General features: G+C 40.0%; 1 protein-coding gene across 4 annotated transcripts; it reads right to left on the bottom strand.

Annotated features, from left to right (window-relative positions):
* Positions 1-316: 316 nt before the first annotated feature.
* LOC124875386 (alpha-1,6-mannosylglycoprotein 6-beta-N-acetylglucosaminyltransferase B-like) lies at positions 317-25,216 on the bottom strand. 4 transcript variants are annotated; one of them, XM_047377520.1, is made up of 19 exons: positions 25,067-25,216; positions 24,592-24,647; positions 22,909-23,030; positions 20,234-20,351; positions 19,002-19,156; positions 15,765-15,829; positions 14,708-14,881; positions 14,438-14,605; positions 13,592-13,761; positions 13,297-13,428; positions 13,044-13,177; positions 10,551-10,693; positions 5,615-5,770; positions 5,359-5,505; positions 5,143-5,259; positions 3,813-3,926; positions 2,317-2,391; positions 1,919-2,079; positions 317-833 (listed from the first exon to the last, which is right to left on the bottom strand). In XM_047377520.1, the coding sequence occupies exons 2-19, from the start codon at positions 24,615-24,617 to the stop codon at positions 665-667; spliced, it is 2,346 nt and encodes a 781-aa protein (XP_047233476.1). In that variant the 5' UTR covers positions 24,618-24,647; positions 25,067-25,216; the 3' UTR covers positions 317-664. The 4 variants fall into 4 exon arrangements, with proteins under 4 accessions (XP_047233476.1, XP_047233477.1, XP_047233478.1 ...); XM_047377521.1 differs by having other exon boundaries at positions 13,044-13,165; XM_047377522.1 differs by lacking the exon at positions 3,813-3,926.

Here is a 25,216-nt window from a genome sequence, read left to right as displayed (position 1 = left end):
AACCAATAGCTTTTATGACAATATAATCATTGGCACATGGCTACGACCTCTCAAAGATGTCCAAAGGTTATCCATGATTCACTCGGATAATAAGCCTCATTATTTAGGCTGTCACCCTCTTTCCTTTGAGGCCGGCTTGGTCTTTGCAGCAGCAAGGCAGCAGGAAACTAGAAGAGCAGTAATCCCGTGTAACACAGACCTGTGTGAGTGAATCCTGCTCGTAAATGAATAACTGACAACTTATTTAGCAAATAAATAAAGTGAGCTGCAAAAGAAGTGAAAGCCTCACAAACTTGACCAACTTTGACTCATTACACTTTAATTTAAATACATCCAAAGAATTTATTGATAAAAAAAAAAACATTTTCCATCAAAGACAAAATAAAAATATAAGCAGGACTTCAAAACTACAAACTACAAAACTTCAAGACTGTTTCCTGAGTATTGACAGCAACTGTAAAAGTATTTACCTGCATTGGTCAAATCTAGTTTCCAGATAGCTACGGACTCAACTGTATCCTAATTCATTTTATAAAGAGAACAGACAAGATTGCAAAGTTCTGTAAAGCTTTGACAGAACTTCCCTTTGGCTGCAAAAAATTCATTGCAATGTCCCTGAGTTCTTCCACAGTTCTATTCAAAGGCCGTCTAAGCAAGCCACCTCTTATTCATGGTGACTTCTACAAGGACATAGTCTGCGATGTGAAGAGTCAGATCCAGCGCAGCTGAAGAGCAGAGGCTCCTGCTGGAGGCCACATAGACGCCCCCATGGGCTGTAAGAAGGAAACAAATGGCTGACTTCCTGCACCGTGCTGGAACAACCCAATCTGAGCCTGCGAAACAGGACAAAAGTGATACATTGATGAGAATTAGTGCTCCTTCCTGCTTTATTTTTACATTTGTTATAAAGTGGAAGAAATGTAAGGTTTACTGATGTTCAACTACTGAAAGGTCAACATATTTCCGGAGGTCCCATGCACCAGATCCACTGGCAGTACAACAGGCCCTCATCATGATGCTACCCCACACTGTTGGGTAGTTGGTTTAGTTTACTAAGTTTAATTTCTTCACATACGGTCCTTATGGTCAGTGTGGCCAAATAGCTCCATCTTTGTCTTCTCTCCACATGTGGCTGCTGTGATCCACCTTTTTCTGACAAAAACCCACTCTTCGCTGAACTTTACAAGTTGAAGTGTTATTTTCATGCTAATTAATGGCCCTCCTTCTGAAGGTGCTATTTGTTAGCAGTTTAATTTATAAAGTGCTTATTCGGCAAAAGAAAAATCCAGTGTTAGGATTTTTTTTTAAATAACACCCCAACCAATTCCTGTAAAATAACCATAACTGGAACAATTCTTATGTTATTGTTGTCCTTTTTCAAGGTTATCAAGGTTTCCAAGAACTTTTCAACAGTTATCTATGATTTTGTTTCCCTGGTACATCAAAACGCCTGTTTCTCTTAGCCTCCCTTCAAAATGGGAAACACAAGAGAACAGAGCATTTAAGAAAGTCAAATGTGCATTAATTTTTATAAATAGCTACCTGCCTAAACCTGACCATATCAACTGGAATTGTGACAAAGAAGGATTGACCAGAACCAAAGTTTATCCTGCTGCCACCACGCACAGATAGGAGAATGGTAAGGGAAAGAAAAAATCTCCAAAGCTCACAATGTAATTCTTATCACTCAAAGAAAAGGTAAAACGAACATGCAAGACAACAGATCAACCGATAAACCCTTTGTGTAACATGAAAACAAGAATATATCCTAAAGTCTCAGTTAGGAGTGAATTTGGATGCATTAACATGTTTTTAGAAGATTTAGACAGCTTTTGATTTCTCAAATAATTTACATCCTCGATGCAATTACTGAGAAAGGATGCAAAATAAAACGTCCACCTGCAGTGAACCTTCTTACCTGCTAAATATGTCAGGGGTGTTGAGGTGGTGAAAGAAAGCAGGTTCACACACGAGGGAGGAGTGCTGACACACATCCACACAGGACTCACCCAGTGGACCCAGATGAACCCTCAGAGCACTTTCTGGAGGCCATGTAGCGACAGATTTACCACAGAAGTTCTTAAATGAATTATGAGAAAAGTTATTAAAATTCCTGCTGAACAAGATCCATAATTCAGTGCTTTTGCAAATGACAATGATGTTAATAAGAAAGCTAAATTAACCCAACATTGTTAGTGTAGCTTGAGAGGCAACACGTTTCACAGTTTTACAGAAACAGACTTCATTCCCCAGGTCTATGAGTGAATTTAGGTTGGGAAGCACCCAATAATACAGCAGCACTGTATGTTTTTGTACCTGGTGAGTGATGTAATTACGTACTCGCTCCAACATTCCCAAGCAAGTGAACTCTAGAGGAGTGAAAGGCTTCACCTGGAAAAACATACATAAACACACATTTATGTGCTACTGTAACTGGAATTTACGACAGGAAAAGAGGGACAAAAGTGCAGGGACATGGAGAGAGTTTTCTCCAATGGTTATAATCAGTCTGACAGAGAGAGGTATCCCAATCCTTGTGGTTTTTAGTAGAACAATGACCATCAGTGGGACCCTTTGTGGGGTGCCTTGAGACGACATTGTTGTAAATAAGCGCCGTTTAACTAAATAATCTGAACTGAAACTATCTGTGTAGTTATGCTGCTATAGGCTTAGGCTGCTGGAGGACATAATGACCACTTTCACCCTCTTCGCTGCATTCTCACACTACTCTCCAATTTTGCATTATTTGCTGTTATTTCAGCTTTTAACTTTATGTTCTCTCTCTTTTCTCTTCCTAGAAGCTACACCTGGCCTGACTCTGTGTCTACCTGTGACACCTTTCTGGAGAGGGGAGCATCGTCCAAGCTTCTGCTGGCAACAACTTAATGCTCACCCTCTACCGATGATCCACATGGCCCTGTCTTTTAGTGTTTAACCCTTTCTCTCTCCTAGACATGGAAATTGACTGAGTTTTTACTGTGACTAACTCTATGTGCTCTCTTTCAGACTCTAACCTTGAAAGTTTATTTGTTCTTTCTTTCTAGATGAAACGACTAAAGGAGCTACATCCATTAACATTTACTTTTCCTTCCCATAGAAAGTACTCCTGGATCAGTGCTTCTTTGTTCTCTTTGTGTCTCTGCTCTGTTCTCTCAAACCCCCAGTCGGTCGTGGCAGATGGCCGCTCACACTGAGCCTGGTTATGCTGGAGGTTTCTTCCTGTTAAAAGGGAGTTTTTCCTCTCCACTGTCGCTACATGCATGCTCAGTATGAGGGATTGCTGCAAAGTCAACACCAGTGACTCTCCACTGTCTCTACATGCTCATCCAGGAGGAGTGAATGCTGCAAGTCACTGACTGGATGCAATCAGCTGGGTTTCCTTAGATAGAAAAACTTTTTATCCAATTTGAATAAAAAGCTAACTCTGACTGAACTGTTCAATTGTTAGGATTAATTGGAATGTATGAACCTGACTGTTGTGAAGTACCTTGAGACAACATGTGTTGTGAATTGGCGCTATATAAATAAAACTGAATTGAATTGAATTCCAGTGGTGGACAATGCTGTTGGCAGAATTGGCACATGCTTTTCAAAATGTATCCATCAAGGGTAGGTCATTGAATACGTGATATTGCATTAACATTTAATAAGCTGGCATCAGGTGAATCATTGCTAAAAACAACTTTTATCATGATGGTTAAAAACAATTAAATTATCTTAATAAATATAATTATCCAATAATTATCCACCAAAATGGGTGCAATATGCCAAATAATAAATTTAACTGATTCAGCCCAAGGCAGCACAGTTACCCTGCAGCAAGAAGGTCCAGGGTTTGAATGGGTGACGGACTGGTGGCCTGTCCAGGGTGTACCCTGCCTCTTGCCCCATGACTGCTGGAGATAGGCGCTAGCCCCCCTGCCACCCTGCAAGGACCAGTGGGCATAGGCAATAGATACAAAAATGGAATTCCATCCAAATTTAAATCAGTTGCAACAATAATAATAATATAAAAAAACAATTTGTCTGATTCGGTTATGGTTATAACAATTATTAATGGATAATTCATCATTCCACAACTTTTCATTAATTAGTTTATGAAACATTTAAACCCAAGCTTTGCTAATTTCCTGCGGCAGTTAGCTGTGCTGCAGTGCTAACACTAGCTTTTATGTAAACAGCAAGAGGAGACTCAGTTTCAGCTGTCTTATTTTATTTCTATGTTCCTCTTTAGAGGTGAAGTTTGTATTTGTAACTGTTCTTTGTGTAAAGTTGTTGGTCAGTAGTGTCAAGGTTCTTCAGCTACCAAAAGGAGCCTATACATCCTGTGCAGGTGAAATACGCCACGTAGTATATGCAATATGTACACAATATGTAGTTTTTCAAAAACTTTTCCATTTTGTATTTGTGTTTGTTTGAAAGAATAATGACAAGGCGGAATTTATGGCTTATGGTTACATTAAAACCTTAGAATGTACGGAGGCTGCACTTGTATTTTATTTTTTGTTTTTACCAAAAATCAGTATAGCAAACAAGCAGCACTATGCACAACTGTGTGTTTATGAGTGGCATTATTATGGCAAAAACACATTGGTGACAGTGCACCTAAACAACATTCACCTAATCCCCTTTGGGAGTGACTGAAAGGTGAAAACTGAGAAAAGATGAAGGCAGTTTTGGTACATGTTTCCTTGAACTTTAGCTTGACAACTTCTGTTTGCGCACACTGCTGCAGTTCAGGCTGTTATGCACCCATATGTCTCTCCTTTTAATAATTTTAGATTTTCCCCTTGCTTTCAACTTAATGTTTGTGTCCTGACAATAACAACTGATAGATTATGATCGTAATTATGTTTCTGCTTTATAGTTTTGTAATTACTGCAGGAGCCTGCTGCAGGCAGGGAGGAAGTTTCGATCTGGATTTGCAGGTAAAAAGACAAGCAGAAAAAATAAGGTTAATGTATTCTGGCACACTAACTTCTCTACCCTTCCCAAATAGTAGGAATAGCCAAAATACCAGCACAGATACTGTTTATGGATTGAATAGATTTTTATGGATGAACTTGCACAACACTTCCTATTAATAATCCTGTTGGTTCAGTGAATGTTACCTCTCATTGCTCTTTGTTGAGTGGGCATTACCTTAGTTTTTAGAATCGACTTGACTGCTTCCCTAATGTCCGTCCTGTTGGTCATGTCCACAGTCCACACATATGGTTTAGCGATGAACTGCTCAGCATAAGGATGCTGGGAAGTAATCTGACATTCAAAGTTATTAACTGTTTATAGTCGTTCACAAAAACATCCAAACAAATTCCCCTGTAGGTTCCTCTGTCTTTCTCTAGGTTTTTGAACTACCTGTCTTGTAGTGGGCTTGCCTTTGTAGAAGTCGTTGTTGTGGGATGAGTGTGGAGGGTCAAACCGTGGCTGCAGAAACACACAGCCCAGAGATATTGCCTCAAAAGGAGCAGGACCCTCATAGGGAAATCCAAGACCTACAAACACCTGCAGAGAAGAGGAAAACTTCATGCTTGGTGACCTATTTTGCATGCTATAATTACTACTTACATTGACCAAATGTTTGTGTTTATCCTGATGTGAACTTTTATCTGACCTTTGCTCTGCGGAGAAGCTGCAGGAAGTTTTCCTGAGACAAAAGTCCGTGGTTTTTGACGAAACTGGGTAGACTAGAAGTCTGTCCTGGAGGTTGGTAAACTGTGCCATGAATCTCCAGTTCCTTGCTGATCACCTCCACATATTCAGATTTACCCTGGTAAATGCACACAGTTTGGATAAAAACTTTTTCTTCTTGGTTTCTGAGATTAAATCAGTTCTAATTGCTAAATGTCAGAATAAATGCTCAAAGTCAGAAGTTTATATACAACAAGATTACGATACTTGATGCCTAGGCCAGGCAAGATTCTGATAGGTTAGTTCACAATATTTAAGTTAAATGGAGACACGCCTGTGGAAGGACTTTAGAGTAACACCTTGAACACACCATCATGGAAAATACAAAGAAATCAGCCAAGATTTCAGGAGGAAAACTGTGGACCTCCACAAGACTGGTTCAAACCATTATATGTAAGTACAGACACTCATATGGTTCAGGAAGGTTGTGTGTATTAACCCCAGAACAAAAGCTAAAGACATTGTGAAAATGTTGGTAGGTTATAGGAGGGACTGGTGCACTTCACTACATAGATGGTATGATGACAAAAGAACATTATGTGGAAACATTGGAGCAACATCTCAAACCATCAGTCAGGAAATTAAAGCTTGGACAGAAATGGGTCTTCCAAAGGGACAATGTCCATCAGCATACCACAAAATTAGTAATAAAGTGGTTTAAGGACAACAAAGTCCATGTTTTGGAGTGACCATCACAAAGCTCTGATCCCAGTTTCAGTGAGTAGAACTAAAAAGGTGCTGTGAGAAAGGAGGACTACATACCTGACCCAGTTACAACCTCAATGTCAATGTGAATTTATTTATAAAGCACATTAACAGAGGTTGACCAACGTTTGTTACAATTCAGTCAAACAAAACAGTTAATCCATGTAAACAACAAAACAAAAGAGTAAACTAACAAATAAAGTAGATCAGCTACCAAATCCAGCGTAGAACGATCAGATCTATTTCGATCTCTCTGTTTCAGTCAAATGTCAAGGAGAAAAGATGGACTTTCAGCACAGATTTAAAGGATTCAGCCGTCGGAGCTGTCTGGATATGAGAGGGTGAACTATCTCAATGCTTTGAAACAGCCACAGTAAAGGCCTCATCATCTTTACATTTTAATATGGATCATGGAGGTTGTAAGAGAAGCTTTGATTGAGCTCTCAGGGAAGTGTAGATGTTAAGAAGATCTCATAAATATGATGGACCCAGACCATTTAAGACTTTAAAAGTGGTCAGGAGATTAAAATTTATTCTGAAATGGACCGGAAGCCAGTGGAGAGAAGCCAGGATTGGAGATATGTTTTTGAGTACCTCTTAAAAGACGAGCTGCTACCTTAGGGACAGTTTGTAAATGATGTAGAGATGTCAGATCTAAGCCGACATACAAGGCATTACAATGGTCCAAATCAGAGGTGATAAAAGCATGAATCACCTTTTTAAGATCTTTAAATGTGAAAAATGGTTTTACAATTAGAAAAACTTGGAACAAGCTTGATTTAATAGCTGCAGAGATCTGGTTGTAATTAAAACAATCCAGTTTGTATACAGAATAATAGAGTCCATTCAATCCAATCTGATTCGGAGTCGGATTCAAAGTCATATACATACACTCACCCGGCCACTTTATTAGGTACACCTGTCCAACTGTTCGTTAACGCAAATTTTTAATCATCCAATCACATGCAGCAACTCAATGCATTTAGGCATGTAGACATGGTTAAGACGATGTGCTGCAGTTCAAACCAGGCATCAGAATGGGGAAGAAAGGTGATTTAAGTGACTTTGAACGTGGCATGGTTATTGGTGCCAGACGGGCTGGTCTGAGTATGTCAGAAACTGCTGATCTACTGGGATTTTCACGCACTACCATCTCTAGGGTTTGCAAAGAATGGTCCAAAAAAGAGAAAATATCCAGTGAGCAGCAGTTCTGTGGGCGCAAATGCTTTGTTGATGCAAGAGGTTAAAAGAGAATGGACAGACTGGTTCGGGCTGATAGAAAGGCAACAGTAACTCAAATAGCCACTCGTTACAACCAAGGTATGTGGAAGAGCATCTCTGAACACACAACACGTCGAACCTTGAGGCGGATGGGCTACAGCAGCAGAAAACCAGACCGAGTGCCACTCCTGTCAGCTAAGAACAGGAAACTGAGGCTATAATTCGCACAGGCTCACCAAAATTGGACAATAGAAAATTGGAAAAACGTTGCCTGGTCTGATGATTCTTGATTTCTGCTGCGACCTTCGGATGGTAGGGACAGAATTTGGCGTCAACAACATGAAAGCATGGATCCATCCTGCCTTGTATCAATGGTTCAGGCTGGTGGTGGTGGTGTAATGGTGTGGGGGATATTTTCTTGACACACTTTGGGCCCATAAGTACCAATTCAACCTGGAAAGACTCACATAATGGAGAAACAACAAGATGACGGTTAAAGAGTTTATTAATGAAAGATTATTTCTTTGGCACTCGGACCCCTGAGGAAGACGAAAACGCTGAGGATGAAGTGGGTTTGAATAAACATCTTAGGATTATGATTAGGTATGTCTTCGCCCCTGGGATCTGATCCTGGTGGTGGTGTAGGCCTTGGTATGGAAGGAGTTGGGAGCCTATGGTGGAGAAGGGGTGGAGGAGGGTCGAAGCTCAGCAGAAGAGCGGTGTCTTCCATGCAGAAGGTCTTTAAAAGTGATGCCCTGGGAGATGATTGGCCGAGGAAGAGTGCAGACCTGCCATTGATTGGAACAGCCAGTGAGGAGTGATTAGACGTGGCGGGGGTGGTGAGTCTTCCATGTTGAATTTTCATTTAAACTCCATTTGAGCATTGTGTCAACACCACAGCCTACTCGAGTATTGTTGCTGACCATGTCCATCTCTTTATGACCACAGTGTACCCATCTTCTGATGGTTGCTTCCAGCAGGATAACGCGCCATGTCATAAAGCACGAATCATCTCAGACTGGTTTCTTGAACATGACAATGCGTTCACTGTACTCAAATGGACTCCACAGACACCAGATCTCAATCCAATAGAGCACCTTTGGGATGTGGTGGAACGGGAGATTCACATCATGGATGCAGCCGACAAATCTGCAGCATCTGTGTGATGCTATCATGTCAATATGGACCAAACTCTCTGATGAATGTTTCCAGTACCTTGTTGAATCTATGCTACGAAGGATTAAGGCAGTTCTGAAGGCAAAAGAGGGTCCAACCCGGTACTATCAAGGTGTACCTAATAAAGTGGCCGGTAAGTGTACATTCCTACTCATAAAACAATGCTGTCAAGTTCAGTCTGTTATTCTAATTATTCCAATTAGTAAAAACCCAGTTGATTGCATCGAGTCACTGACTGCGCAGCAATCTCCCCTCCTGAACAAGCACGCAGAAACAATGGAGAATCCATTGAGCAATTTCTCCTACTGTGCATGCATGTGGCAACAGTGGAAAGGCAAAATCCCCTTTAACAGGAAGAAACATTCATCAGAACCTTATGATATTTGCTAAATAGCTGACCTTTAAGAAAAATAGATCATTTTGTTCACTCTTATTGACCTAAAACAGGAAAATGTCTTATTTTCATCATCCAAATAAATAAATTAGCTCAAGTGTGGAATAAAATTTTTGGAATTTTTTTGTATCTCTGGGAGGTAAAAATTACCCTTCTTAATATTGTCAGATAACTTTAAAGAAAGAACGTATGAAAATAAAATTTTAGTTTTTGTATAGGTACATCTCACAAAATGTGAATTTCATGAAAACGTTTAACATTATTTGTCGCTCATTTCAGAAAGTGAAACTCACATATTATATTGAATCATTACAAATTGAGTTTCACTTTTTTATTCCATGTTATTTTGAAGATTATGGCTTACAGATAATAAAAGCAGAATTTCAGTATCTCAGAAAATTTGAATATTCCATAAGATCAATAAAAATTTATGTTTTGTGTCTTCTTTTCAAATTAAGGTAAGGTTTGCATTTCATTTGGAAATCCAGGTCCCAGAATCTGGAGGAAGAGTGGAGAGGCATAGAGTCCAGAGTGAAACTTCCACAGTCAGTGATGATTTGGGGTGCCATGTCTTCTGCTGGTTCTGGTCCACTGGGTTTCCTTAAGCCCGCAGTTAATGCCGCCATCTACCAGGACATTTTAGAGCACTTTATGCTTCCTTCTTTGAATGTTTAATATTCTATATCGCTTATTCCACAGTGGGTCACGGGGGAGCTGATGCGTATCTCCAGCAGTCTACGGGCAGGAGGCAGGGTACACCCTAGACAGGTCGCCAGTCCATCATAGGGCAACACAGATACACAGGACAAACAACTATACACACACTCATTCACATCTAAGGGACATTTAGAGAAACCAATTAACCTAACAGTCATGATTTTGGACTGTGGGAGAATCCAGAGTACCCGGTGAGAACCCACATATGCAAGGGGAGAACATGCAAATTCCATTCAGAAAGACCCCCGGCTGGGAGTTGAATCCAGCACCTTCTTGCTGCAAGACAACAGTGCTACCAACTGCGCCACCATTCAGCCCTCATGAATGCTTAATATATGTGTAATAAATCTTTTTAATACATGAGTCACATTTTCTAAAAAAAGTGACAAGCAATATTTCATTTTTTCATTAAATTCTAATTTTTTTTACCTGTATATTAGTATAAATGGTGTCTATTTGGTCTAGAACCATACTTCTTTGTTTTTTAAGTGGGCCTTTTTCACTGGCTGGAATAGGTTCTGCTGCTTACCCAATCCCAGTACAACACACAGGCTTCTCCAAACTGGTAGCAGGCTAAATCCCAATAAAAAACGTATTTTTCAAAAACGAAAAACCATACCAAGTTGTTCTCCAGTGGTCACTTTACCTGCCACATGTATTCCTGTTTGCCATAGACCACTGCTATCCTGTCTTTCTTGTAGCTCTCTGGCTTGAGCCCGCCATCCCTCACCTCCTTCTTCACCACCTCTTCACTAACAAAGCCCAGGAAGGAGTTATCAGGGGTATGAGCTGAGGATGACAGGAGACAGTGAAGATAAAAATAACAATTTATCTTTTGTCAAGGCTCCAAATCAATGTTAACAACCTTCATTCAGTTGTGGGAACATTATTGTCCATGTCCAGATGACATAAATGTGAAGTGGAAGGCAAATGAAACATAATCTAAAATGTTTTCACAAATATTAATCCTAAAAGTGTGACACACGTTTGTATTCAGATACTAGAACAGTTTCAAGTCTTATTGGGCTACGTGTGTACCAGCTATATCCATCCAGACCTATTTTTTTAGAATTACTCAAGCTGAATCAGGTTGGAAGGAGAGTGTCCGACAATATCAGTTTTTCAGTCTTACCACAGATTCTCAATTGGATTTAGGTCTCGACTAGGCCATTCTAACTCATGAATGTGCTTTGATCTAAACCATTCCATTGTCTAAAACCTTAGTGGCCTTAACAGAAAAGCTAAATTCATGCTAAGATTAAATCACCCACAGCTGGACTCCACTTACTCAAGAGGCGACTTCTGAAAGGCAATTAGTATCAGTGGATGTAATTTAAGGTTATGAAAGCTTTTTCCAGCCAGGGTAAATGTCTTGTGTTTACTTGTTTACTGTTAAGCCTCAAACTTGGTGCGTTTTATGCCTAACAATAAAATAACATGAATAGAGAAGATAAACACATCTTTACTGAACATAAAGAAATAGGCTGACTGCAGAAAATCCCTTTTGGCCATCGTTACTGACAGTGTTTGCTAAGACAGCGGGTGAAAAAAGAGTTTAATTTGAAAATCGTTTGGACACATACTTTGCAGCATTAATCATTTGTCAGTGGGAAAAGAAGAACTCTAAATATAAGAGAAGGCTGGGTGTTTAGATAGGCAGCTGCTTTCTGACACAGCGGGGAAGGCGTTAGAGATAAGTATTTACTTTACAAAGAGTTTGCCAGGAAAGGTAGGAGTAAATTCTGCCAAAACTGTCCTCATTCATCCGAAACAAAATTTCCTGCTGGATCTTTTTTAACCCCACTTATCTCCGACACCTGCCTGGGTCCAACACTTCTCAAGTTAAGCAATGAAACCCAGATATGATCATGAACCGTTGGGAATATTGGTTTCCTGATTCTGGTGGCTTTGTTGCAGCTTTTTGTCCGTTTATCTTTTTCTGGCATTTTGGCTAAATACAATATCTGCCACATTTTACTCTTTTTTGTCATTTCATATTATTACTCTGCTTTCTTTCTTCCCTTTCACATCCTTAAGAAGCAACTTTTTTCCCGCTCAGCAGGACAAATAAGCAAAATGTTCCAGGATGACAAATGAAGAGGGGGTTCTCGACTCACTGCTTCCAGCTTGTCTCCATCCCCCGACAGGTTGGGAATGATGACAGGTAAAGGTGTTAGAATGAAAGTTAGAGCTTAAACTAGAGATTTAAATGGCATGCATGATGGGAATATACATAGAAGTACAGCACCTTGTAAAAATATTCATATCCGTTAATTGTTTTTGCATTTTACATTGTCACAACAAGTTTCAGTGTGTTTAATTTGGATTTTAAGACCATTGCAAAGTAGTGCATCAGTGCAACGCGGAAGGAAAACCATGTTTTTTTAGTTTGAAGTGTGCTGCATGTTTGTAATCGAAACTCTCCTAAGTTTCTACTTTGTTGAACCACATTTTGTGTTGTACACTTGCAACTGGTTTGCAGCTATGAGTGCAGCAAAATGTGGTTCTACAAAGTAGAAACTCAGAAGGGTTTCAAATACAAATTTTACCACCTGAGCAGTGGATCTCTGCAGCTCCTCCAGTTTCACCACAGTCTTCTCGACCTTTTCTCTGATTAATGCTCTCCGCAATCTTCTGCTAGTTTGCAACATGTTTAAAGCTTTGGATATTATTTTAGAATCTAAACCTGCTTTAAATGTCTCCACAACTTTCTCCCCGACCTGCCTGCTGTGGTCCTTGTTCTTCATGATGCTGTTTGTTCTCCAATGTTCTCTAGCAAACCTCTGAGGCCTTCAGAGAACAGCTGCATTTATACTGTGATTAAATTACACAAAGGTGAACTCTGTTTTCTAATCAGTTGACTTCTAATGCACTGGATGCTATTTAAGGGTATCAGATTAACAAGGGGTGAATGTGAATGCGCACCACACTTTTAAGGTCTTTATTTGTAAAAACAGTTGACACCATGTATCATTTTTCTTCCACTTCCTAGTTATGCAAAACTGTGTAATCCTGATAAAATGTATTTGAGTTTGCGGTTGCAACGTGACAAAATGTAAAAATATTAAAGCAGGTATAAAGACTTTTGGAGGACACTGTATCATGCATAGTGAATGCACACTCACATAAGCCAACTTACGGAACATTGTCATATACTGCAAAGGTTGGAGACCCCAGCTACCCCACAGGGTTTTATATCCACGAATATGTGCATAACTTGCCAAGTTAAAGGCTGGTTCTGTGCCAAATGAATCCAGGATCCTGAAACGACACCTAGAATAGTACATAAGCAGTCATTTACATTTTCTAACACCATATGCTAAAAAGCTAAGTAAGATTTGTATGCTGCTACTATTGTGAGGGATTATGTTTTCAAAAGACTGGGATCATACTGGTAATGTTGGAAAGCCAGTCCCATAGCTCTATGGAGGTGAGCAAGCCCATGGTAGTCTGTATAGATGAGGTCAAAGGTGAGAGGTCTCTGGATAGGACAGCTGCCCTGACCCGGAGCAGCGCCTATCAGGCTGGATAAGTCACAGCAAAGAAAGGACACCATTAATGTTGACAATGTGATGCCTATTTGATATTTAATATTTCAAGTTGACAAAGCTTGAGTTTTAGCTAAGCCTAACTGTGACGAGTATTGAGGGAAAATGTCCATGTCCAGGTATTTTGCAGTGGTATAACCTGTGGAGTTGATGCTGTGAAGTGCTGAAGGTCAGGTTATGTCCCAAGATGGTCAGGCAGGCACTGAGGTCAGCCCACTGGACCAGTTCTCCAAGAGGACCACCTCTGTCTATTGTTGCTTCAAAACGCTGGCCAACACTGCCGACCAGGGCACCGAGATAAAGCAGCACCTACAGGAGGGGAAAGTTCTACTTTCATGATATGAAAGATCACTTTATATTGCTATGGTTCCTCCTAGTGTGTTTTAAAGGTGTGTAGAAGGTCTGTGATGATAAATACCAGGCACAAAACACATAATGCCACTAGTGGATGGTTTGGCACAAACCTACCTATAACACAGTCAGTTGACCAGTCAGTTGAAGAAATATGGGGCCCCACCCAACCTTGTTTGTCACAATTCCAGTTGTTTTAAACTTTTTACTAATTGGTCTATTTTCATTAAGCTATTTCCTATCTGCCTCAATCGAATTGCAGGTTCTCTTGTCTTTCCCATTTTGCAGAGTGTCTAAGCGGATTATATGTTATAGATTAGTAATTAAACGTTGCAAGACATTTTTCACAGCTCAAAAAAGAAAAGAATAAATTTCAGAAAAGCTTCAGTTACACTTATTTTGTAAGACTTATTAATGCTTTCAGTCATTATGGCACCAACAAAATAATTATTTCCTAATGTGTGATTTTTTCCCTGCCAAATTAATAAACTGCAATTAAAGTTAGAAATTTGATTATTGTTACTGTCATAAAAGATGAATTCATTTGAATATTTTTGCGTATTTGACCAGGGATGCAGATAATGAGGGTGCTGTGTAGTTCCTATGTTTATCTGGGGTTTGAGGAAAACATTACCTTCATCTGAGGTGTGACTGTCTTGATTCTGCTCTGTTTCATTTTTTTCCCAGCCCAGGTCCACCTTTCAGACATCCTCTCCACTCTGGATTGGATGAACTTTACTGCCGGACTGCTGCTGTTGCTGATTACCTCGTACAGCGGGCTTAAAGTATCACGTATCATAGCCTGCAAATCTCCCAACCATAAAGACATTAAAAACCTTCATAGCTTTTATGATTCAGTAAATTGAACTGAATCATTCATCCTAACTATAATTTTAGGATATACCTTCTTCGTATAGGAAGGAGTTTTGTGATGCCACGGCACTGCTGTGTGGTTCTCTCCAGGTTGGGCTGGACAAAAGTCTTCCATCTGACTAAGATACACCAATATGGAGCAGGTGGAGCCATCCACCCCATAAAATGCATAACAGGGGTCTGATTGCCACCATGCCCTCAGGAACTGCCATGGTCACATCAATCATGTAAAATTGATAAGGACAATATACATGGTTTTCATTTTTTTACAAACAAAAATGTGAAAAATATGACAAGCATTTGTATTTAGCCCTCTTTTAACAATGGAGGAGCTGCAGAAATCCACAGCTCAGGTGGGGGAATCTGCTGACAGGACAACTATAAGTCATACAATCAACAAATCTGGCATCTATAGATAAGAGGCAAAAAGAGACCTATTGCTGTAAGAAAGCAGCATGAAGTCCTGTTTGCAGTTTGCCACAAGCCATGTATGAAAGACCAACCATGTTGAAGAAGATGCTCTGATCAGATGAAACTAGATTCTAACTTTTAGGCCTCTATGTAAAACAGTGATTGTTGCAGAAAACCAACATCCTGAACACCCAATTCGCTACAGTGAAACATGGTCTTGGCTGCATCATGCTGTGGGAATGCTTCTGTTCAGCGAGGACAGGAAAGCTGGTCAGATTTGATGGAAAGATGAAGACTGAAGTGGAGCCTCACCTTCCAACAGGACAACAACCCCAAATATAAAGCCAGAGCTACGATGGGGTGGTTTAAATCAAAGCATGTCCGTGAGTTAGTATGGTCTAGTTAAAGTACAGACATAAATCCAAATAAAATTCATTAAATTTGTGGTCTTAATGTGACAAAATGTGAAAAAGTTCAAGGGGAATGAATACTTTTTCCTATATCATCATGGTTGTCTGAACATCACAATACAAATTTTATATGAAGCTCAAACTGACTCACAAACATGCAAATATAAATCTATAAGACTAACAAATGCATTTACTACAACTATACCAGTGCACAGGCAGAGTCTTGATTTTTATGCTACCACATGTTGCACATTTACACCTTCTCACCTCCACCTTCTCGGCACACACTGGATAGGCTGGATCTGTTGGCACCTCACACTTCTTATTAAGTCCTGTGGGGAAGATAGGAACAAAGGGCACATTGTGCAATTACTTTACCTTGAACATGGGACAATAACTGTGATATACAATGTCTTGAATGAAAAGTGCACAGCGAATATCAACCATTAGCACAATGTGTGCTGTAGCGCTGCCATGTCTGTGACTGGCATTAGAGCAGAGGCCATGTGTTCTCAGAGGCCCTTTCCCGTAAGCCCCCACCATCTCCACCCAATGTCAATCAAGTAGACACGTATGCACACACACCTGACCCACCTGCTTCTTACCACACATCCCCATTTTATACTGGTAGCCAAAGCCAAGACATACAACTCTAACTGTGTAAAAAAAAACTCTTAAACAGGGGAAAAAACGATAAGAAAACTTGTAGAGGCAGAGGAAAGGTGTGCAGGTCCAAAATTAGGACATGCTTTCGCAGTTCCTTATTGCAAAAACATAACTACAACCAGACAAGCTGGTGAAAGGATTGCTGGGTAATCCAGCTGTTTTTTATGGGTGTGAGGTAACGTGAAAGGAGGAGGGTAGGGGCCTGCAGGACCAGGTACGTGGAGGTGTGTTGGATGCGGGAGGCATTTGTGTACATTCTGCACTGTATGTACATGTACGCACATGTTAGGGCCTCTGATGGCATGTGTGGCCCAAGCTTTATGGATCAGTGAGGCATAAGCACACTCTTGCTCGTCTCCACCACCCACATCCACACTGATGGCGTGCCAACAATTGTGTGCAACCCGAGTCTCTCCTGACACCTCTAAGGAGGGCAGTAGATGTAGGGGTCTGTAGGGGTACTGTGGGACCTTTTAAACTTCTATTTAAGGCCTTCTACCGAAACAGCCACCTGCACGAAATGCCCTTTAACCCTTCAGTTATGCCCTTATCATCACAGCTTGTTAATTTCACTGTGTAGTTAAACTGTCCTGAGGCTATGAACTGTGTTAAGCTTAGGGTATCCGACTACTGCTGCAGGCAGGCAGCGGTTGAGAAGTTAAACAATATATATATAAATAACAATATAACTACAATAAGCATAAAATTGCTTTTAGTAGCACAAATCTGACATCTTCTGAGTAGAGGCAAAATTGTCTCAGTTACACTAATATACCTATAAATCTCTAACATTTCTGTCTCATTTAAACCCGGTCTGCTAATATCAGATATTATCTGGGTTGTTTACATGTACTGTTTTACTTTTTGGTCTCATTTGACCAGAGATCCATGCACATTTGCTGTGTCCCCTATATGGCTTGTTTATGTGGATGTCCATGTCCTGGTAGGTCTGCAGTTGGTCCATCCTCTCTCTATGTTCAGATGACTGGTTGAACTGAGGTCGGGGAGATGTTCAAAGCTTGGGATATTGTTTTAGGACCTAACTCTGTTTTAAACTTCTCCAAGACTTCCTCCCTGACCTGTCTGCTGGGTTACTTGGTCATCATTTCTTTCTTTGTGCTCTCGGTGGAGGAGGACGCCCTCCTTCAGCTCTGTGTCTTGTCTTTGGAGCCTCTTCTTGCATATCTTCCAAATTCTTAGTTATGGATTTGGTCAGCTGGTCTCTCAATGCAATTGATCAAATTTTCTCGAGGAGAAGACAGGGTGAAGGAGAGCCCAACTTGTCCGGACTGGACGTTTTTCTCCGGATACACGATGGACTCCTGGCAGAAGTGGAGGATTGTGTGTTTGTCGATAATGTCAGTCGAGGATGTGGAAGATGTGTATATAATTGGATGTTTGATATCAGGATTTCTGCTTTTTAGAGTCAGCGGTCACCTGGCATATCGAGAAATTCGGAGAATGTCAGCAGCTGTTCTGGTCATTGTAAGGCTGCCTGGCATGTATGATGGGATCTTCAGAGCGATCAACACTCAGACTGAGATGTTACGTGAGTTGAATCGCAAACTGGATGTGATCCTCATACAGGATTGCAGGCAGGTTGCGGTTCCTGGACTCGGGTGAAATGGTATAAATCTTGGAGAAAGTTGTTCGCTCGGATCTGGCGAAAGACCAGGAATTTGGCTGTTTGGATTCGCCTTTGAGAAGCACCAGCGAGACTCTCAAGGCTGACGGAAAATTAAGAGTCAGCCTAACCCAAATAATTATTGTTTTTCTGAATCTGGCTAGAATCTGGCTTGATGGCTGGTTATCTTCAACTTCTCCTGGAAGTCATGTAAACATGACGCTCTGCCCCCTCCCTTCCCTGAGGACATCTGTAGACCTGCTCAGAACTTTGTGGCCGGTTGATGAACATTCCAACGTAAGGACAATGGCCTCTGTGACATTGCTTCATGGACTTACTTGCACACACTCACTTGCACACACACACATGCTCAAGATAAACATATGCACCCCCTCACACCACCTTCACCGTTCCCGGCATGATGTTGTTTTGTAAATTTATTGCTTCTTTGTTCTGAGGTTTTTTACAATCTCAAACTGTATCCTGCTAAGGATAAAGTGTGAAATATGATTTTTTCCTCTACTTTCCTAATGTGGACTCTTTTCTCATCTAACAAGGGCAGCGCCTGTGAGTGGGCAGCAAAGCCTCGGTGACCCGTCCCTCCCTTGTCTTGTGTCATGATGTATGTTTGGATGGGTTGTACTGGACTTCTAATTTCCCCTCAGGGATCAATAAAGTATCTTTGAATTGAATTGAATTGAATGGTGCTGCTTGTTCTCTAATGTTCACTAAAGAACCTTGGAGGCATTCACAGAAGAGCTGCAGTTACACTCAGGTTCAATCACAAATAGAGGGACTATTTTTTAACCAGGTACCATCTGAAGGCAGTTAGTGAGCTGGATTTTATTTGTAATGAAAGTGGTAGAAGTGGGCTGAACGCATCGCTTTTTCTAATTCTGTTTGGAAAAGTATAACATTTTCTCTACATCTTCCCATTAATGCGCTGCTTTGCATTAGCCTGTCATGTAAATATCCAAGAAAAAACAGTGGGTGTATGTAACATATCAAAAAATGGGAGAAAGAATTGGCTAGATTTTAAAATATCTTTTTTAACATTTTTAAAATACCCACATTTCTGCAAAATCAAACTTTTTGATTAAATAGGGTTGAGAAGTATCTGAAGGAAGCTGAAGGAAACACAAAGGAGATAAATTAAACCTAATTAATAAGTTAAGCATTAACACAAATTTAAAGCACTTTGAATGGACTCACACCTTTACTGTTATAAGGTCCGATGTACATGTGTGGAGTCGATGTGGAAGCCTGATGGTGGTGATGATGATGAAGGGCGAGCCGATCGAGTCTCTGAGATACTTTCTGCAGCTCCCTCTCTACCAGGTGAGCCAATCCCTGCTGGTCTTGTCTGAAGCTGGAAGACAAACAGAAGCCCAAATGTACAGTTATAGTCATTAGTTATGGAAGTGGGGTCCAACGTTTCACTGAGCTTTGGGCCTCTTTGTTAGTCTCATTGATGATGATCCATGATGCTGCGAAACACAAAGATCATCACCAAGTTGTGACTGGATTGATGGAAGAAGTTGCCCCTCTGGAAGATGTTTTGATGTTACTCTTCATTCATGAAAGTGTTGCTGGGAAGAATTGTACCAGGATGCTTTGCTGTAGGCTTGAGACACAACTTATCACCTCTTCTTCTCCAGAGAATTGATTTTGCATCTTTCTCAGTCAATCAGAAGGAGACTTCATCAGAGAAAATAACCCTGACACCAGTTTTCTGTCATCCTTCCTTGCAGCTCCTGCAGATTTGCAGCCTGTTCTTTATGGTGGTCTTGGATGAAACTGGTCATTATCTAAAAGTATTTTCCTTACTGTATCTGCTAACACTCCCACCTGCTGCCAATGTTGAGCAAGCTCTGCAATGGGGGCAACATAACAAAATGGAGAAGGAGACAGTCCTGGCATTTACCAGGAATTTCAGAGGTCCCAAATTCAATTCAGTTCATTTAAAAGTGCTTTATTAATCCCAAAAAGAGATTAAATAATGAAGTTGTCTTTATTGCAACTGAATTTCTCACCTCGGACATCAAGGTCCCTTTTTTCCAGAAGTGTTTTCAGTGCTTCAAATTTTATTTCGGCCTAAACTGATGATGACTGCACACTTCTTTAGAGGTAACTATTGCTATCACAAGAAGATAAATCATAATCGGTCTTCTCAAGCAATCAGTCTGCTAATCATCGGCACTCTTTAACAATATGGATTTATGAAATGATTGTACTGAAATTAAGTTAGCAGGTCACTGTGTGACAGACAGAGATCTCTTTCTCAATAATAATATAAACCAGAGTGAGTTATCACCACAAACGTAGAAAACAAAACCAGCAAAAACTAGTGCTGCACAGGATTCAATACAATATATTTCTTTCCAGGTGCTTCCCATCACCTAAACTAGGCCATAACTGCATGTTAGCATGTTTAGGGGAAAACTACCTCTGCAGCAGTAAACTGAAATCATTCCTGTTCAGCCGGGTCTTACTGCTCAGTCTCTGCACCTGAGTGTTCAAGGCCTCCAATCGAACAGCCAGCCTGTGGAGGCGAGGATCATCACCTAGAATATAAAGAACACAAAGACTGTTATCCCTTTTAGTATTTCAGATTCCATCAGAGCATTTAAGTTATTGTGCTCTGAAGTATAAACACATAAAAAATCAGGTTCTTCAACAAAGAAGACCATAACTTTTGCAGACCTGTGTTTTCATTTCACACCACTGTGTGGCTTCAGAAAGCATCCAGAATTTTCCACCCTCTCAGTATATAGGGATGCACCAATAAAAATATTAATATTGCTGTAATGGCCGATAACCGATATTATATATTTTTTCTAACCTTTTCAACACTATGAAAAAATAACCACATCGCTGACATTGCTTCTCTGCTTCAGTTACACTACCCACAATCCTACGCTGCATCACCACCAGTCTCACATGACCAAACATACATTATATGGCCAACCCCCTCCCCTCCCCCTCCAGAAACACAAATGGCAATAAGATGAAAATAAACACTGGTTGTTAATATCGGCCCAGTTTTACTAATGGGGCCGATACCAATACGTTAAAAAATGACCAACATTGGATGGTGAGGATAAATCATGAATCCCTATACTCTTATATATAGAGAACCTACAAAATGTTAGGGCTTCTTCTCTGCAAAAAAGGGGGTAAGAAAGATATAGGTAAAACTCATTTGGTTAGTTTATATTTTATCCTTTTAAACTAATTTTAGTTTAGGATTAAACATTAAAATAAAATCATTTCAAACATTCACAAGAGGTTCCTTCACTACTTTGCAAATTACTTCACACCCTGTGTATCTTTTTCACATGTTGCCGCCATGCAGCAAAAGCGATATTTTATTGGGACTTAAAGTGGTAGAACATCACAAAGTAGTCCATAGACGTGAAGAGAAGGACAATTTTTTGAGACATGCACGAACTAAATCAAACAACATTGGTGTCAGTCAATTCTGCTGTATTTGTGTTGCTAAAAAATTATTTTTACAGTTTTGTTTTAAAGATATTATTGAAAGTTTAAAGGTAAAAGGTCAACCAACCTCCCCACATAAACCACATCAAACAAGATGGGTGTCAATAAGTTTTGCTGCTAAAATATTCAAGATATTAGTAAGGTTTTTAGTTCAATTTAGGTCATCAAATGTCTGACCTTGATGACCTTTGGAGGGGCTGGTTGACCTTTTGAGCTTTAAACTTTCAATAATTTCTTTGAAACAAACGTGACCAAACGTTTTAGCAGCACAAATGATTGACATCCAGTTTAATTTGATTTGGGTCATATGGGGTCATATATGAGTGGTGGCTGACATTTGTTGACCTCTGGAAGCTTTCATTAATATCTTTAAAATTATAGTAGGAGTTATGTTGGATTAGAAGAGTTTTGGGGTGGTTCAACTTCGTTTTACTCTGATACCCTTAAGTTAAATCCAGCGCAACCACTTACTTTCAGAAGTCACTTCTAAATAACTTCTACCGTTGTGTTTAAATGCTGCTGCTGTTGCAGGAAAATGTGCTTATCAGCAAAAATAGGTTGTGGACATCAAGGCATGCTAATAATTTCTACCTGCTGTTAAATCTTTCAGTGAAAGAAATCTAAAAATGATATGAAAGTTAAGATAAAAATCTGTTCGTAATTTTTCAGGGAGACAGAATGAAAGCTGAGCATTTGGTGATAAACTGAAGCTAATTTATCAATGTGCACAGTCCAGCAGTTTTTCCCCAAGTGGGACCTGAACTTTCCAAGATACCTATTTTCTGACAGACTCTTTGTACACATGTTGCTGTGGGTCCCTCAAAGCACAAAGCTGTTGTGGCTGAGGTGCAGTGGTGGGTGAAAACAGTTTTCTTTGAATGTGATCAGAAAAGGTCTGGAATGTTTGGATCAAATAACATTTCCTGGGTGGACATTGTGAGTCATTAGTGGCCACCATGTTTTAGTCTCTTACATGAGCCATTTGTTTGTTCAGTGTTAGGCCCATCTTGTCTTATATGTCCCCAAAATAGCTGCTCCCATTCATAAAGAAGCATTTTATATAACATTTTTCTCCTTGAATCCATATAATTTTTTTAATAAGTTCAATTCATTTCCACAGTTTGGGATTACACTTAAATTAAGGGGTCCCAAGTTTGGACAAGACTCCTGCTGAACTCTTTCCAATGTGACAAGCACCTCAATAATTAATTTACTCATTACACCAGAAACTGTCTTCTGTCTTTAAAATGGAAAGCTCTTCAACATACAAGCATTTCCTCTGCCCCTAAATGCTTTTGAGAAACAGTTTAGCCAGACAAAGGTATTTTGGTTTAATGTCGACCACAAGCCCACCGCTGTCAGGCATAGGAGGATAAATGAGTATAAGGACCCACCACGAACTGTGTACAAATCTTCATCTTACACTTTGGATTTTAATCCTTAATCACTCCACATTTCCGTTCCTTTTTCACGTGTTTGCATAATGTGATTCCTTTAGTTTAGAAATACAGCAAACATTTCATTCAGTGTATTTAAAAATCTGAGCAGCGCGCGCGCTTGTGTGTGTGTGTGCGTGTGTGTGTGTGCGTGTGTGTGTGTGCGTGTGTGTGTGTGTTTTACTCTGTTCAGGAGATCTCCCAGCAGCAGCAGCAGCTTCACCCCTGGTCATCTCAAGTGGCACCCAGAGGCTCTGCAGCAGCAGGGTGGCCACAGACAAGCACAGACATAGCACCAAGAAGCCACTAGAGGGCACAACACAATGTGAAACGTCTTGGCATTCAGGTCAAATTAAACATAAAATGTTGCATTGCAAAAGTATTGACACCCCAACGTGCCTTTTCACATTTTGTCACATTACAACTGAAAATCCAACGCTTTTTATTTGGGTTTTATGTCATACAAACACAAACTTGGGCAGAATTGTGAAGCAATAGGAAAGTGACACCTGACCTTAAACATTTTTATGAATAACAACACAAAAAGTGTGATTAGTGTTTATAATTAGAGCCTTTTAATCTGAGATCCCTGAATAACACCCAGTGCAACCAGATGCCTACAGACATCAGTTTGTTTAAATGCAGCTGTTCTGTTTCTAGCCTCAGAGATTTGTTAGAGAACATTTTTGAACAACCAGCATCATGAAGACCAAGGAATACAGCAGACAAGGTCAAGGAAGAAGTTCTGGAGACGCTTTGAACCTCTCACAGAGCTCAGTTCAATCTATCCTCTGATCACAGAAAGCGGATGGACCAACTGCAGACCTGGACGTCCACCTAGACATTCAGGCAAGGAGAGTATTTATCAGAGAAGCAGCCAAGAGGCCCGTGGTAACTCTGGAGGAGCTGCAGAGTTTCACAATTCTCCAGCAGGTGACCAGAATGGATCTCTTCTAATATAAACTTAAAAAACGAATTAAAATGGACAATAACATTAAAAACTAGAGATTAATTTTTTGGTCATAAACCAAATACTGAAATCCATTAAAATTACAGGACTTCTTGGATTAATAATGATACTTTCTCACCAGCAATATACTGATATATAAAGTCCACTTATAGTACTGTTTAAAAGTGCAAATATATTTGAGTACAACCATGAAATAATGCAAATCAAGTACAATGTTGTAATGTCTTCTCCCTCGTAAAGATGCTGAAATAATGCTGGTGGCCCTACGTATTGCCATGTGTATTTTATGTCTCATTGGAATTTAAAGCCTTCCCTTTATCATTGTTTTTGATGTTTTCTGTTTCTGAATACATTTGTGAAATTGATTTATTGCAGAACACTTTCTAAAAGTTCTCTCTTTAAGAACCAAGAAGAGATATCAATCGAAGACCTGACAAAGGAGCTGAGAAATGCCTCATCTTCAGGTGATCACTCAGTGAAAGACGACTTTTCAGCTGAAAACTGTAAAAATCGCTTTGTTGGTGTCTGTTAAACAGTGTTATCTTAAGTATTCTGTTACAAGCCAGGCTTTGTTGCAGGCTGCTAGTCACAAAGTACTAAAAATTAAGATGCAGTTTTTTATTCCTATTTGCTAATTTTTTTATTTGCTAAGTTTCCAAATTGTTTCTTTCATGTTGTTTCTTTCATGATGTTGAGACATTTTAATTTAACAAAACACTGGTTTAGTTAACTGGCCTTTTATCCCTGAATGATTCATATATATATAATATATTTAACACCATGCACACAGTCACTAACATTCCTCTGGAAATAAGAGAAAACACAGGAGAACTAATTGTAGCTTTTAACATTATCCTGGTTGTGGTTAGCCACGGAAACAATGAGGCTGAGGCTTACCTACGAGGCCGCAGTGCAACACGCATTGTTTCCTGTCTCCGACAATCAGGATCACTCTGTCAAAGCAACAATATTGAATGAAACCTATTAATTCATCAGGAGTAGTCATTGCTGTGTTTTGTTTTAGGCAAAGGGTCACAATCCTCCTTCTGGGTTTGCACAGTGGAAGTCCCATCACACTTTTACGTTGTTTCCAATTTGCACAGACTTGGTCACTGTTTCCATGTATTGCATAACTAAGGTTTGCAGACAGACAATAGCAGGAACGGTAATCTGAGCCACTTGAAGTGTGCAGTTTGTTTTCCAACATGTCAATTGGAATGACAGAGATGCTAAACACAAACAAAAGTGCTGTCACCAGCCCGTTCTTCTGTGAGACAGAAACAGAAATATCTCAGCAACTCTGTCTGCAAGCCGAGCCGGCAGGCAGACAGTAAAAACACACACACACACACACAAACACAGACGTCCTCACCTCCCAGGGTCTTTGTCCAAACCAACTGAAGATCCTGCTGGTACAAAACACACAAATGTGGAGAAAAAAAAGAAAAGAAACAAATTTAAGCCAGGGAATCTTTTTTTAATCTTCGTTTTACTCTGTTTCCCTCCGTCTTTGCCGCTGCCT

This window comes from Girardinichthys multiradiatus, chromosome 10 (genome assembly GCF_021462225.1).
Source record: "Girardinichthys multiradiatus isolate DD_20200921_A chromosome 10, DD_fGirMul_XY1, whole genome shotgun sequence".
Classification (NCBI taxonomy): domain Eukaryota; kingdom Metazoa; phylum Chordata; class Actinopteri; order Cyprinodontiformes; family Goodeidae; genus Girardinichthys; species Girardinichthys multiradiatus.
This window is presented reverse-complemented; position numbering and strand designations above follow the sequence as displayed.